This window comes from Indicator indicator, chromosome 26 (assembly GCF_027791375.1).
Source record: "Indicator indicator isolate 239-I01 chromosome 26, UM_Iind_1.1, whole genome shotgun sequence".
Lineage (NCBI taxonomy): Eukaryota > Metazoa > Chordata > Aves > Piciformes > Indicatoridae > Indicator > Indicator indicator.
The window spans coordinates 16135126-16149475 of record NC_072035.1 but is presented as its reverse complement, the minus strand read 5'-3'; the positions used below and the strand labels follow the sequence as shown (position 1 = coordinate 16149475).

At 49.2% G+C, this 14350-nt stretch overlaps 1 protein-coding gene across 3 annotated transcripts; it reads left to right on the top strand.

Annotated features, from left to right (window-relative positions):
• The first annotated feature begins 306 nt into the window (after positions 1-306).
• Positions 307-13853, top strand: SMARCB1 (SWI/SNF related, matrix associated, actin dependent regulator of chromatin, subfamily b, member 1). Of its 3 annotated transcripts, none has more exons than XM_054392625.1 (10): positions 307-399; positions 2519-2630; positions 4298-4306; positions 5166-5295; positions 5884-6021; positions 6693-6820; positions 7350-7516; positions 8052-8242; positions 12274-12405; positions 13656-13853. In XM_054392625.1, exons 1-10 carry the CDS (start codon positions 307-309, stop codon positions 13693-13695), a joined length of 1140 nt encoding a protein of 379 aa, XP_054248600.1. In that variant the 3' UTR covers positions 13696-13853. The 3 variants fall into 3 exon arrangements, with proteins under 3 accessions (XP_054248600.1, XP_054248598.1, XP_054248599.1); XM_054392623.1 differs by lacking the exon at positions 4298-4306 and adding an exon at positions 3856-3885; XM_054392624.1 differs by lacking the exon at positions 4298-4306.
• Positions 13854-14350: the final 497 nt, after the last annotated feature.

The following is a 14350-nucleotide window of genomic DNA, read 5'->3' as shown; positions in this document are numbered from 1 at the left end:
TGCGCAGAGCGGGCGCGGTTCCGCAGCCGTTCCCCCACGTCTCCGTGCCAGCGTGTGAGCGCTGCCTGTGTATTTATGTCTGCCAATAAAGCTCCTCTTTCCTAAGCGACCCCCCGCTAAACGGCCGCTCCTGGGGCGGGCTCCTCCTTCAGCCGGCGCCGGGCGGGGCGTTCCGGTGCATGCGCGGAGCAGCAGCTGAAGTAGGCCGCGGCGCTGCCCGTGCTCGCTCCGCTCCCTGCCGCCGGCGGTGCCTCAGGCCCCGCTCAGAACGCTGGGCGCTCCCGCTGCCCCTCGCCCGCCGCCACCATGATGATGATGGCGCTGAGCAAGACCTTCGGGCAAAAGCCCGTCAAGTTCCAGCTGGAGGAGGACGGCGAGTTCTATATGATCGGCTCCGAGGTGCGCCCGGGCAACAACGGCCCCGGGGCGGGAACCGGGTCCAGGGGAAGCGGCGGGACGCCTGGCCGGGATGGGGGGGGGCTGTGGGCAAGCCGAGCTTAGGGTGGGAAAGAGGCGCGGGGGAGCTGTGTCGGGTGTGGGGGGGTTGCGGCCTTCCAGCCCCCGCGGGTCTGCTCTGCCTGGCTCTTGCGGGCGCTGCCGGGGGCGGCGGGGTGCGGGCTGGGCTTGGGGGCTTGGACGGCGAGCGCTGCCCGACAGCCTCAGCTGTGCCGGGAAGAGCGCTCCCAGTAAGAGCGGCTCTTGGAGACGGCACAAGGGAGCGGATCCTCGCCCGATGGCAGCCTGAGGGCCCCCGTTCCAGGCCCCGCTCCCTGACTGTTACAGTCTTAGGAATTTTTGTAGCCCTCTCGCTCCAAGAGATTTGGATTATTTCACGTGCCGTGAGGTACTGAGACCCGCACCTAGGCCTTTGTAGTAACCACACGAAAAGCAGCCAGTGCAGCTTCTTCGGCCGTGTGCAGATGAGTCCTGCCGGCAAACGCCGGGGGTGCAGTGTTCCAGCACCCCCAGTGTGTGTGTGGGGAGCCTGCTCCGCCTTCCTGAGCAGGAACCTGTCGAAGAAAGAATCGTTGGTGCTTCGGTGCCAGGGAGATGATCGCAGTTGCAAACTGGAAGAAAAAGGCGTAGGCCCCACAGCCTTGATGCAAATAAGGAAATGCTGGATACGTTAAGCTGCCAGTTGTCTAGGTTGAGCAGGGGCTAAAGGACCCTGCTTATGTGAAATGTGAAGTCTGGAAGAAGATCTGTGAGTGCGGTCAGCACCACACCAGACACAGGGAGAGGGGAAAAGGATTGGTTTTCTCATCTGCCGTTAGTTTCTGCTTGTTGAGTATTCTAGAGCAGAAGATAGGATTTAAAAAGTACCTAAAAGGAGGTGTTAAGATCAAAATGAGCCTTGTCAAACAAGGACTAAAAGCCTTATAGTGTAGCAGTCTGACAGTGCACTGCCAGTCTGAAAACAGCAATTATTTCAGAGTCTAGAAATAGTTCTGTGGTTCAGCAAGTCCTGCTGTGGCTGTCAGCACAGCTGAGGATCTTGTGCCAGGGGATAACAGAAGTGGTTTAGAGATGCTGAGCGAATTTGAAAGATGATTATTGGCAGTGATCACATTTTACATGATCAAAGGGTTTAAACCAAAATACAAGGCTGTCAGCATTTGTTGTATTTGACCAGTGTCTGGATGGCACAGAGGTTCAAAGTAAAATGGTAACTGAGACATCTGGGTGCCCTCCTGAGCACTGTGCACTGAAACACAAGTTGAGTAAACAAAGGTTAGACTGCTCCAATGTACAGGAAAATGAATAGAATTTTTTTTTTTTTCCTATTAACTGGATTCTTGAAAAACAGTGGGGGATTTTTTTTGCTTAATTGGGCTACTTGAAATCAGTGCTGATAAAAGTGTTGGTTTCTGTGTTGCTGCAAAAAGTGTGATGCTGTGTGGTGCCAAACACAGTGCAGTCAGTCTGTCATGAAAGACAGCCAAGTAATCCTCTTAGGAGATTCCTCTTCACAGAATCACAGAATGATAGGGGCTAGAAGGGACCTCTTGGAGATCACCTAATCCAACCTCCCTGCCAGAGCAGGTTGCGCAGGAACACGTCCAGGCAGGTTTTGAATAACTCCAGAGATGGAGACTCCACCACCAACTTGAGCAGCCCCTTCCATTTCTTCACCACCCTCAGAAGTAAAGAAGTTCCTTGTCATGTTTAGATGGAACTTCCTGGGTTCAAGTTGGTGCCTGTCACTAGGCACCACTGAAAAAAGCCTGGCCCCATCCTCCTGACACCCACCCTTTAAGTATTGATCAGCATTGATAAGAACCCCCTCAGTCTTTTCCAGCCTGAAAAGCCCCAAGTTCCTCAGCCTCAAGAAAGATGTTCTAGACCCCTAATCATCTTTGTAGCTCTTTGCTGTACCCTCTCAAGCAGTTCCCTGTCCTTCTTGAACTCTTTGACTTACAAAGAACAGAATTTGGTTCAGTTTCTACTAAAACTCTCTGGAGCACACCAGCAGGCCATGCTGGAACACTAGGCCATGTCTCCACTTTTCTTCTTGTAGGTGGGGAACTACCTGCGTATGTTTCGGGGTTCCCTGTACAAGAGATACCCCTCGCTCTGGAGACGACTGGCCACGGTGGAAGAAAGGAAGAAGATAGTGGCCTCTTCACATGGTGAGATGATGAGTAATGTTTGTCTGAAATTTTGCCTTCAAAAATAATTTCTGGTGATTCAGAAGCTCATGCACCTTGAGGGCTGTGCAGATCACAGGATGTTAGGGGTTGGAAGGGAGTTCCAAAGATCATGAAGTCCAACCCCTCTGGCCAGAGCAGGACCATAGAATCTAGCATAGGTCACACAGGAGTACATCCTGATGGGTCTTGAAAGTCTTCAGAGAAGGAGATTCCACAACCTCTCTGGGGAGCTTGTGATCCTCACAGTGAAGTTCCTGCTCATGTTGAGGTGGAACCTCCTGTGCTGTAGTTTATACCTATTACCCCTTGTCCTATCACAGGAGCAGAGTGTGTCCCCTCCTTCTTGACACGCAGCCCTCAGATACTTACAAATATTTATTAAACCCCCTTTCAGTCTTCTCTAGACTAAGCAGCCCCAGGGCTCTCAGCCTCTCCTCACAGGGCACTGCTCCAGTCCCTCAATCATCCTGGTAGCCTCCATTGGACTCTCTCCAGCAGATGCCTGTCCCTCTTGAACTGGGGAGCCCAAAACTGGATGCAATATTCCAGTTGAGGTCTCACCAGGGCAGAATAGATTGGGGAGGAGAACCTCCTTCCATCTGCTGGACACACTCCCATTGACCCTCTTGGCCACAAGATTTCCTCAGGGATGGAGCACTCTGCACCAGGTAACTCCTGGTGCAGCCTGCCACCAAACATCAACTGATCAAATGTGTTAAAAGACCAAAACATCCATCCTGGCTCTCCCAGAGTTGGCTGCATTCATCACAAAGCATAAGCCACATCTCTGAGTCCATCCCACAGCCCAGAAGGGACTGTGACAGCCAAAGGAGGGTCACCTCCTGTGTCTCTTTAGTCAGGTAGGCAGCAGGGTTGAAGGACGCCCTCCCGGTGAAAACGTGTGCCTCTGTTTAACTCTGCTTCTCACAGGGCCTGAGCATTTCTGTCTGCCAGATTTTGTTGTGGTGTGTTGCTTCTGATGTGCCTGCCACAGGGAGAGTGTAGCTGCCTCAGCATGATTTTTGGTGGGAGGCAAACAACAAGCAGACTTGGCAGTGTGACTCGTTGTACACTCTTTGGACTAAAAGCATAATAAAAACAAAGAGTTCATTCTGGACTTAACGTCTCCTTCCTCCTAGTATCCTGCTGACCTGTTGCTTTCTTTTCTTTCTTTTTTTTTTGTTTCTTTTTGTTCTCCCAACAGAAAATCAGCGATCTCACAGTCCCAGAAGATGTAAGTCTTATCTGCATGTTATTCTTAGCTGTGCTGGAGGAAGAATGTCCACTGTGACCTTTGCTGCTATTACAATATATACTAATAGCTAATCCCCTTCCTCTGATCTCTCTGTGTGGTTGCCCTAATTGTGAATCCTGATCACATGCTTCTTTCTCTCAGAACCTTAGTGGGACTTTCAAGTGCAGATGTAATTCAGCAAGAGCAATCTGGAGGTTTCTCACCCTTTTCCAAGTCTCATCAGCTTTTCTATTGATCATTGTCTCTCTGTTTCCAGCCTTTTAAGTCCACTGGGAATTTGATGTGTTCTGGGCTATTCCTCCCAGAAGGCTGTGAAGAGTTTTTACATCATTTTGGCAGGTGTAGGTGTGCAGGGCTAAACCATGTAATTGCAATGTGCAAGTCAGGGTAGGAAGGAATTGTTTTCCTGATCGACTTCCTAAGTAAAAGCACATTAGATAGATTTAAGGGCTTTTTTTTATTATTCTGAAGTTTTGTTTTTGTAGGAGTCACTTCCATCTTTAGTCATTTCATCTGTTAGGAAATGTGCTGGAGCCTATAAATAAGTTGCAGTCCACAAGGAGGTTCATCCAGTGGTAGTACCTGAGGGAAACCCATGTAATTCTAACCCTCCCTGTGCCAGTCCAAATGGAAGGTGTTTTTAGTGGACTATGGCCAGGATAGCTGTAGGAAGTAAAGATACTGAAACCTTTTGCAAATCTTTGGTCTCTCACTATGCAGCCACTCCAAGGTGCCATCTGCTTTTGTCTTTTGATTTGTATTCTCTGGGTTTTGTGGTGGGGATTGCCATATATGGATTGAGACATTCCACCTCTGCTCCCAAGAGAGTCAGGTTTGCTGCTGCTGCTGCTTAGATGGATGTCAAAACCTGATTATGTTCCTTTAGAGCTATGCACTGTGGCTGGGCTTCTGGTCACTCCAAGTAATCTAACCCAGCGGCAGAGCATTCTGCTGTGTGAGGGAGAGTGGAGCCTTCTGGCAGCTCAGAAATGACAGTAGCAAGTTTTGTCATAGCCATTTTTTTTTCCCCGTGGGTACAAACTGCCAAGGTCAGAACCTTCCTCTGCAATTCAAATGTGTGTAAGAAGAGAAAAGAAGCCCAGAGGGCTTTTGGGGCACACTCTTGTGCCATGTGGTAACCTATTGTAGTCCTTCCTGCAGGCAGCATCAGGGAGGGCTTTTCAGCGTGCAGCCTGATACTGCTACATTGCTGTGTAGTGCTGTTCCATGTTAACTGTTGGCATCTCTCCTGGTACCAGATCATGGCTATACAACATTAGCCACTAGTGTGACACTGCTGAAGGCCTCTGAAGTGGAAGAGATCTTGGATGGAAACGATGAGAAGTACAAGGCAGTGTCTATCAGCACAGAACCTCCTACCTACCTCAGGTAAAGGGCATCTCTGAGGGCCAGGATCAGAACAGAGCTGCTTGGAAGATGTCAGCTTGGGCAGGAAGCACAAAAGGCGGCAATCAAACCCAGAGCATGGTGCAGGGGGTGCTCACCCATCTATACCCATCTATATATGAAGGTCTTGGCAGTGTAGAGCAAGTGAAGATTTCCAGAGCATAAGGGTTGGGTTGCTGCCCACATGCAACAGGAAGAAAAGCAGAAGTGTTTGATGATGCAGCTCCTCTTGCAGTTGCTGCCTTCCAGCTGTAGCAGATGTTTTCAGAACATACTCTCTGCACATACTGCCTCTGGAGACCTCATGGTTCTCAGCTAGCTTTTTGTAAAGCAGAGACAGAAAATCCAAATGTGAACCTGGTATTTGTAATGGTGCTGCTGGATTTGTACCTGATGAGTAATTGTGAGCTGCAGAGTGGGCTTCCCAGTGTGGAACAGGAGTTCAGTGGAACAATATTATTGAGGGCTCCCAGAATGAAATAGCAGGAATTCATAATAGGACTTTAGCCCATTCCTTTAGTAGCAGTGGTGCTCAGGATCTGCAGTTTAACATCCAGTCTCCTCCTCCAGAGAACAGAAGGCAAAGAGGAACAACCAGTGGGTGCCAACCCTGCCCAACAGCTCTCACCACCTGGACGCAGTGCCGTGCTCCACAACCATTAACAGGAATCGCATGGGCAGGGATAAGAAGAGAACATTCCCACTGTGGTAAGACAGCTTCCTGCTTCCAGAAAGTGGGAACAGTTACCGAAATGACACCCTCCCAGGATCAAACTGAGCAGTTAATACAATGTTGTGATTCATCTCTAAGTGATGAAGGACTAGGTTGGAGGTTCTCAGTTAAACTGTGGGTCTTGAGGCTCATCCTTACAGCAGCCAGCCCATAGCTTGGAGAGGAACTTTCCTCTTGTGAGTCAAAACAGCTCATTCTTTTCCTGATGAGTTCCTTCTTTCTGCTGATTTGCTGAGCAATTACCATTTGAGGAGCCTGAAAGCTCTCTGTGAAGGACAGGCTGCCTCTCACTGACATATTCCAGCAACTTTGATCTGATTTATTCAATGGAAGGCACTGCTGTGGCTCATGACTAACTTTTGTTGTCCATTATAGAAGTTGAGGAAACCAAGATAAATGTAATCCTGGAAAAAGAAAATCCATGTTTTATTTGCAGGAATGTGTTACAGATGTAATGAAAGGTGATAAATCCCTGTGTTGGTTGCCATATCCCCCATAGGCTTGCACTGAGGAGTCTGTCTAAAGACTGACTGGGGAGTTGGAGCAGGGAGTAGGGATTGCTTCCAACAAGCTTTGCCTTCTCTCTGAGGATGCCAGAAGTGTCATGTGCTAGTTGCATACAGTGTGGTGTTGCTCTTTGTTTTAGCTTTGATGACCATGACCCAGCAGTGATCCATGAGAATGCATCCCAGCCAGAAGTTCTGGTTCCAATCAGGCTTGATATGGAAATTGATGGGCAGAAACTCAGAGATGCGTTTACATGGAACATGAATGGTATGTGGGAAGGAGACTATCCTGGGCCTGGAGAAGTAAAATTATATCCATCACCAAACTTGAAGAGACAACAAGCGTGACTGTCTGTGTCCTCACCCCATATACACAGAGCTTTGAAGCTCTCCCACTTTGGACTTTGTTCAGCTGTCATGTCTCTTAGCAAATGCTCTGCCACTTCATGGCTTGCAGGCATTCCTGGACACACGTTGAGATGAAGAATTTAACTGGCCTGGTCTTATGGCCCAGTTCTTCTATTAGTTGAGATACCTTAGTCACAGCACAGCTGATGTGTATGGCTCCTTTATGTATCTGATCAGACCAGAGCTGTGTTGTCTCCTTGGAGTTGAGTAAAGGCAGCTGTAATTCCCTGTGTCCTTGTCCACATCCTTACAAACCTGTTGGGAAACACCCTTGAAAAGCAAAAGGTGATGGGTTTGGGATTCCCTTTGTCAATGCTGCAGGGTGAATTTTGTGTGTTCTTCAGGTGGCAGGCATTGATTATTGTCTGTTCATTCTTGTTCTGTGTCAGAAAAGCTAATGACCCCAGAAATGTTCTCTGAGATTCTTTGTGATGACCTGGATTTGAATCCTCTGACTTTTGTCCCTGCTATTGCCTCTGCCATCCGACAACAGATCGAGTCGTACCCAACCGACAGCATCCTGGAAGATCAGTCAGACCAACGAGTCATCATTAAGGTAATGCAGGGAGGCAGCAGAACCAGGGGGGAGCCACTTGGGCTTCTCTGCTCATGTCATGGGAGGGGTAAGGGTACAAAGGCTTCCCATGGAGCAAAGGAGCTCTTAATTCCAGTCCTCCTTCCACACTGTATTTTTGTCCTTTGTGTTGAGAACCCAACCAAGGTGGCAGATTAACTATGCATGTGCCAGCTCCTGAGGTGATTAAATAGTTCAGTTAAAGCATTGTCATCTTCTTTTGGAGGAACTGAGCCTTGGTGAGCAAAGCTGAGTTGTCTTCATGCTACTGGAATTAAGAATTCAGTTAGGAACTCTGCGGAAGCAGTAAACTAGGAGCTCCTGCTCCAAACCTTGGTGAGCAAAGCTGAGTTGTCTATGTGCTACTGGAATTAAGAATTCAGTTAGGAGCTCTGCAGAAGCAGTAAACTAGGAGCTCCTGCTCTGCTGCTCTTTAACCTCTGTCTTCTCTGTTAAATCAATCTTGACAGACTTGTGAGGATGGAAACAAATGACCTCTTTCTTCCCTTGTCTCCAGCTAAACATTCACGTAGGGAACATCTCCCTTGTAGACCAGTTTGAGTGGGACATGTCAGAGAAGGAGAATTCACCAGAGAAGTTTGCCTTGAAGCTGTGCTCAGAGCTTGGTCTGGGTGGGGAGTTTGTCACTACCATTGCCTACAGCATCCGGGGACAGCTGAGTTGGCATCAGAAGACATATGCCTTCAGGTACAGAACTGCCCTTCTGGTGTGGCTGGGGAGGGGTCTTTGTACTTCATGGGCATTCACATCAATGAGTCTTAGAACAGCTGAACTCATGCACAAAGTCTCACTTGAAATGGGTCCTTGTGGCTTGCACCCATTCTGTCCTCCCTGCAGTTTTTGTGCTCATGCTCTGTTGTGTTTCCCTGCTGGGTGTTGCAGAATTGTATTTCTCTTGCAATTAACAGTCACTGGGGGTCCTGCAAGTAACAGAATACCTTGGGTCTCCCTCTTCTAGTGCATGCTGATTGAGAGCCTCAGGTACATTCTGGTTTTGATGGTGTTGCCTGATTTGTGCCAGCTACTGTCTCAAGATGTGGTGTTTTGAACTATGATTGAAGCTGTAGCTCTCTGCCCTGGCTGAGGTTAAAGCTGGCCCTTCTCTCAGCTGGGATGCAGCAGTGTCAGTTTGAGCAGACAGCTTTGTAGCTTGTCTCCTAGAGATAATGGTCTGCAGTTGTGCTGTGCAGCCTTGTGTGGTGTGTTACTGCACTGATGTTATCCCCAGCCTGCTGCTGACTCTGCAGGTTGTGCTATCCCTTCATCTGTGCTCTGAGGTTTTGTGACCTGGGGTCATGGTGACAGCTGAGGAAGTTGGAGAGTTCAGCACGTGATGTATTTGCAGAGGTGAGGGAATGGTATTGTTGACACCAGTTGTGCAGACATCAGTTCAAGGAAGCAGAATGAGCTGCCTGGGCAGCTAAGGGAAACATGTACCAGCCCTGTCCTGCCTTGGGAGAGGACAAGAAATAGTTGATGTAGGGGTAAGCAAGGAGGAGCTGGAGGCTGTGGGGGCAGCTGGCTGCTGCCATGAGCTCTGCTCCTTCCTTCGCTGCCATCAGGTTTCCTGTCTGGTCAGCTTTCTGTGAAAAACAGGCACTGATCTGGTCTGGATCACTTGCTCTTTCACTAGTCTCATTGCTTCCTCTGGAGGTTGTTTTCACCCTGAAAATCTTCCTTAGCAACTGCTTGGTTCTAAAAGGATCCCTAGGGTGGTTCATATTAGAAAATGGAAGGGGATCCTTTACCATGTGGGAATTAAACTCTCCTACTGAAACTGTTAGATTGTGTGTCCATCCCAGTGATGCCACAGAGGTGAGGAGGTGACTTCTGTTTTTCCAACCACAATAGCAGATCCAGCACGGGACCACATCCAACTGTAAGTGGGACCTCGGAAAGTGGTAGATGGGAATCTGGTACCTGTGGTGCTGCTTCTTCCCTGCAGCTGAATGTAGTCTGTGACAGAAGCAAGTTAGCGTTGCCTGCACTGTGGCCTGCAGGAATGCAGAGTGAGTGTCCCTGCAGCTAGACACAGTCTGGGGGCCCACTGTGGAGCAGACTTTAGTCTGCAGTCCCAGATAGCAGGGAGCAAGTTGATTTCTGCAAGGGTTGGGAGGATTCTGTGTTGCCTGAGCATTCCCAGCAGTTTGAGCTGCTCTACTTCTATCCTTGAAGTAGAGAGGTGGCTTTGTTCACACCACACTGGCCAGGAAACCCTCTCTTCTGCTGAGGATTTATTTGCCATCCCAGTTAATTCACTTTGACAACTTTTTACCACACTGCTTCCCAGCTCATGAGACCTTGGTGTGTCAGAGGCAGGCTTTGTCCACATTTGATGGACACTGAAGGTTCTCCTTCCTTCCTGTACTTCTCCATCAGGTGCCCAAGTTAAGGAATTCTTCTATGTGCATGTGAACTCTTGTGAGGGGGCTTCACTTCTCTCTTTGCTTCTTATCAGTCTCTAACTTGCAGCAAGTAAAGCTTTCAAAGGTCAGTGCTGCCCAGGTCCTCTCAGATTTATTAATGCCAGCTTCATGCTGTTCTCTAGAACATGGATCTGGCCATGGTCACTACAGAGTGTTTCCTTTTAGAGGTAGTTCAGACAGACATGGGCTGTTCGGGAAGGAACAAACCTCTAATTCAAACCTTGTTTTGTGTCATAGGACAAATATGTCCTCCTCTTCCCTTTCTTCTTCAAGCAAAGGAGCACTTCTGAAACTTCACAGTGATTAATGGTATTTGGGTTCTGTGGTTGGTTTAGTTCCTGAATTCCCAAACCACAGGAGGGGTGGTTGCTCCAAAGTCATTCCATTGATGTAAAGAAAGGGTCTGCTTTAGATGTATCAAAAGAACCTTAATATCTCAAGAGACTGGGGGTTTAGGAAGTCATGTGCCTCTTAATCATCTGAGGGAGAGGTAAAACTGTCTTTTAGTTGATGAAAGCCAGGGAAGTTCTTTCAGCTGGCCTGCTCTGCAGAACAAGGAGGGCCTGAAAGCCCTTGGAAGGGGCAGAGCTGGAAGCAGACAGGTAGCTGATGCATTTCCAGGAGCTGATGTGGCACAGTGATTCCTACCTCGGTGCTTAGTGCTTCTAGTGGTGGCACACAGCACTCCATACCCAGAGGGCTGCCTTTCAGGCCTGAATGCTGGCTCAGGTTCTCTCCCACACCAAACCTGTGTGCCTGAGGGAGTCACCTTTTCCAAAAGACTGGTGACACCACTGAGACCTGGGCCCCCAGCAAAGGAAGTGTCTTGCTGTAGTGGAAGCCCTGCAGCTGGCAGAGCTTTTCAGTCATCCTGCCAGCAGCACTTTCATCTTCATCAGAAAATAACAGGGGAGGAGGAGCTGTCTTGCTTTGGAGAGCAAGAGATGAGGGAGGGTTTTTTCAGTTTATCTCTGATTCTTTGCTGGAGATGTGGTATCTGAGCTGGCTTTGCCTGTAAGGTGTGTGCACAAGGCCAGATTTCCAACACCCATTTGATTCTAGTGGGTGCTCAGAGTTAAGCATAGGAAATGAGCTAGTGACCATGCTATCAAGTAAAAAAAAAAAAGCCAGTTAAAAATCTAGCAGTTAGCCTGGAATGTGCAGCAGTCTGGGGCTGAGATGAAATTCCTGGGTTTGAGTGTTGCTTAGTGGATGTCAGCAGTACTGGAAGCAGATTTGACTAAAGCTTCCTCTCAGGATCAGATACCAAAGGCTCTGGGTTAATTTTTCACTGCAGCACTACTTTGAAGAGCTGCTCTTCCAGATAAAAGGCTGTGCTGCAGATGTTGGCTGTTCCATGGTGGTTACCAGTTGTGTTCCCTCCCTGGGGGGAGCTGAGGGCTGCCCAGGAGCCCTGCAGGGCTGTGCACAGCCACGTCCCCGGGGAGGGGGCTGGACATGCACGCACCTGCTGCGGGCTCCCCACACACAGACTCCCTGCAGCTCAGGCTGAGCCACTTTCTAGAGCTGAAAGCAAACGTTTACATTCTGAGGCTCCTCTGTATTTATGCTGGGCTTCCGGCCCCACTGTCAATATTTGGGAGGCTGTTCCTGGTCAGTTCCTGTTGACTTTTACTGGAAAGTGGCTAGGGAGGCAGTAAATAGTTTTGTGTGTGTGATAATGCAGCTGGGCAGGGCAGGGAGAACTCTGAGGAGCACATCTTGTGATCTGGGACACAGCCTGGTTGCAACAGCAAGTCCTAAAAGACTGCCCTTTTCCATGGCAACTGGGAGGACAGTGCTTGCTTCACTATTGGGCTCCCATCCCACCAGGTCCCCAGGAGCACAGATGTCTGCCAGAGGGGTGCTGGGCAAACTACAGCTGGGGAGAACACACTGGACTGAGAGCCCTGCTACCAGTCCCTGCTCAGCTGCTGCTCTGGGGGAAGTGCTCCCAGCACTGGGGAGCTGTGCTTACTGGGTTTGACTGCTGTCAGCCAGTTACGTAGTGGCCTTTGTGGGAGAGAGCTGCATCAGCTGCAGTGGCTTTCGCAAACACCTTTCTAGTGGTGGGAAGGACAGATGGTCATAGTTGGTCTTGCACTGATTTCAGGCTCCACAAGTTTGTAACCTCATGTGCTTCTGGAACCAAATTAAGTGGGGCAAAGAATGCTTAAGCCTGTAACACTGAAAATGCTGCTGTGTTCTTGTCCTTCCCACCTTGGCCTGGTAAGCCAGAGGAGTGCTGTGGGAGCACTGATGGATGTTGCTTTGTTGCCTTCTGCCCTGCAGCGAGAACCCTTTGCCGACTGTGGAAATCGCCATTCGCAACACAGGGGATGCTGACCAGTGGTGCCCCCTGCTGGAAACGCTGACAGACGCTGAGATGGAGAAGAAGATCAGAGACCAGGACAGAAATACAAGGTACTGCCACTGGTTCAGACACTTCTCCTCCAGGCCTGCCTCTGAGACACAAGTTAAAAGCTTTGATGTTTGTCTTTCTCTGCTGAGAGCCAACTGGCAGGATTTCAGATTTGCACACCAGAAACTCTCTTTGGCTGCAGGATGTTAAACTGTTATCACCTTGCTTCACATTCAGATCTCCCCTTTAACTATCCTCTGCTTGAAGCAAAGTTTCCCTTTTTCCTTCTCCATGGGCTGTTTGCCTGGCCAGGGGAGTTTGTTTCTATAGGAAGGCATTCATCAAACATACTGGAATTTCATGCACTGTCATGCTCCTTAGAATCCTGCCACCACCCTGCCTTTTATGTAGGGTGAAGTGCTGCTTCATGTAGGAATGGGTCAGCTCCTGGCTCCAGCCTGACCTGTTGTGATTCCAGGAGGAGCTCAGGCTACCAGAGATGTGCTCAGCAATGTTTGACAAGCAGTTGAGAGCACCTGCTCCTACTTGGTGAAACTGCTCTTTGCAGCCATAAATGAATCCAAAAGATATGCTGTGGGAACAGTAGATATGCTGCCTTTCTTTAGGATTTTAATTCTTTTAATGCTGAATAAAAGATTGGTAGTTTTAGCTGAGAAGCAAAATATAATTATCTAAATAGTTCTCAGTAGTGATTGGTTGGATCCAAACTAACAAGCAAAGGTGGCCTAAAAGCTGTTACTGAAAAGAGTGTCTTAGCCTTATTAACAGGCACTCTCAGGTGATCAAGGAAGCTTCTCTAGGTAATAAACCTTGTCTGCAGAGCTTACAAAGCTGCAGCAGCCTCCCCAGAGTCAGAAAATCACAGAATTGTCAGGGTTGGAAGGGACCTCAAGGATCAGCCAGTTCCAACCCCCCTGCCGTGGGCAGGGACACCTCACACTACAGCAGGTTGCTCACAGCCACATCCAGCCTGGCTGCAAACACCTCCAGGGATGAGGCTTCTACCACCTCCCTGGGCAACCTGTGCCAGTGTCTCACCACCCTCATGGGGAAGAATTTCTTCCTCACATCCAATCTGAATCTCCCCACTTCTAGTTTTGTTCCATTCCCCCTGGTCCTATCACTACCTGACACCCTCAAAAGTCCCTCCCCAGCTTTGTTGTGGCCCCCTTCAGATACTGGAAGGCCACAAGAAGGTCTCCTTGGAGCCTTCCCTTCTCCGGGAATGAGAAGGCTAGTCTCAGTAAGACCTCACATGACTAACACACCTTTGTCTCTCTCTGTCTCCTAGGCGCATGAGACGTTTGGCCAATACTGCTCCAGCCTGGTAAACCTCCTGTGACACTGGTGCTCTTCCTACAGACTTACCCCTCCTCCTCTCCCCACATGGATCTAGGATTGGCAGGGGTCTTTCTGTCCCTGAAGGGGACACACATTCCACTTGCCAAGAGTTCCCAGTCCTGCTGACTTCTGCCCCTACCCCCTCCACCTAAATGCCACGTGGCAAGAACGCTGCGTTGGCACGTTGAGCTAGCTGAGACCCGTGGCAGCTGTTGGAGCCCTTATTTACCTGTGTGTGGACAGTGTAAAGATTCTTTTGTATAGGTGCAACATGCACTCTTAGGACAACTTTTTAAATAAAAGGAATGCATACTACCTAGGTTGAGTTCAGGAAGTTTGAGTTAGTAGTTGATCTCCCTATGGTTTGTGCTCTCCTGGTAACTGAGCTGCCCCAGGGCTTTGGGGGGGCGTATTGCTGATGAATGCTCAACGTGCACTCAGATTTCCAGGAGCATGGTGGAGAATGAGTGCTTTCTGTCAGTGGATGGAACACCCCAAAACCTATTGCTGCAGGGGAAAGTGGCAATGAGACTTAAAACCAGAAGCAGCAAATGAATCTCTGAAGGGCTGGCCAGGTGCAGGCTGCAGAGAACGCAGGGAGGTGTTGCTAGCTTACTTGGCAAGGGTAGAACAGGTGAACTGAAG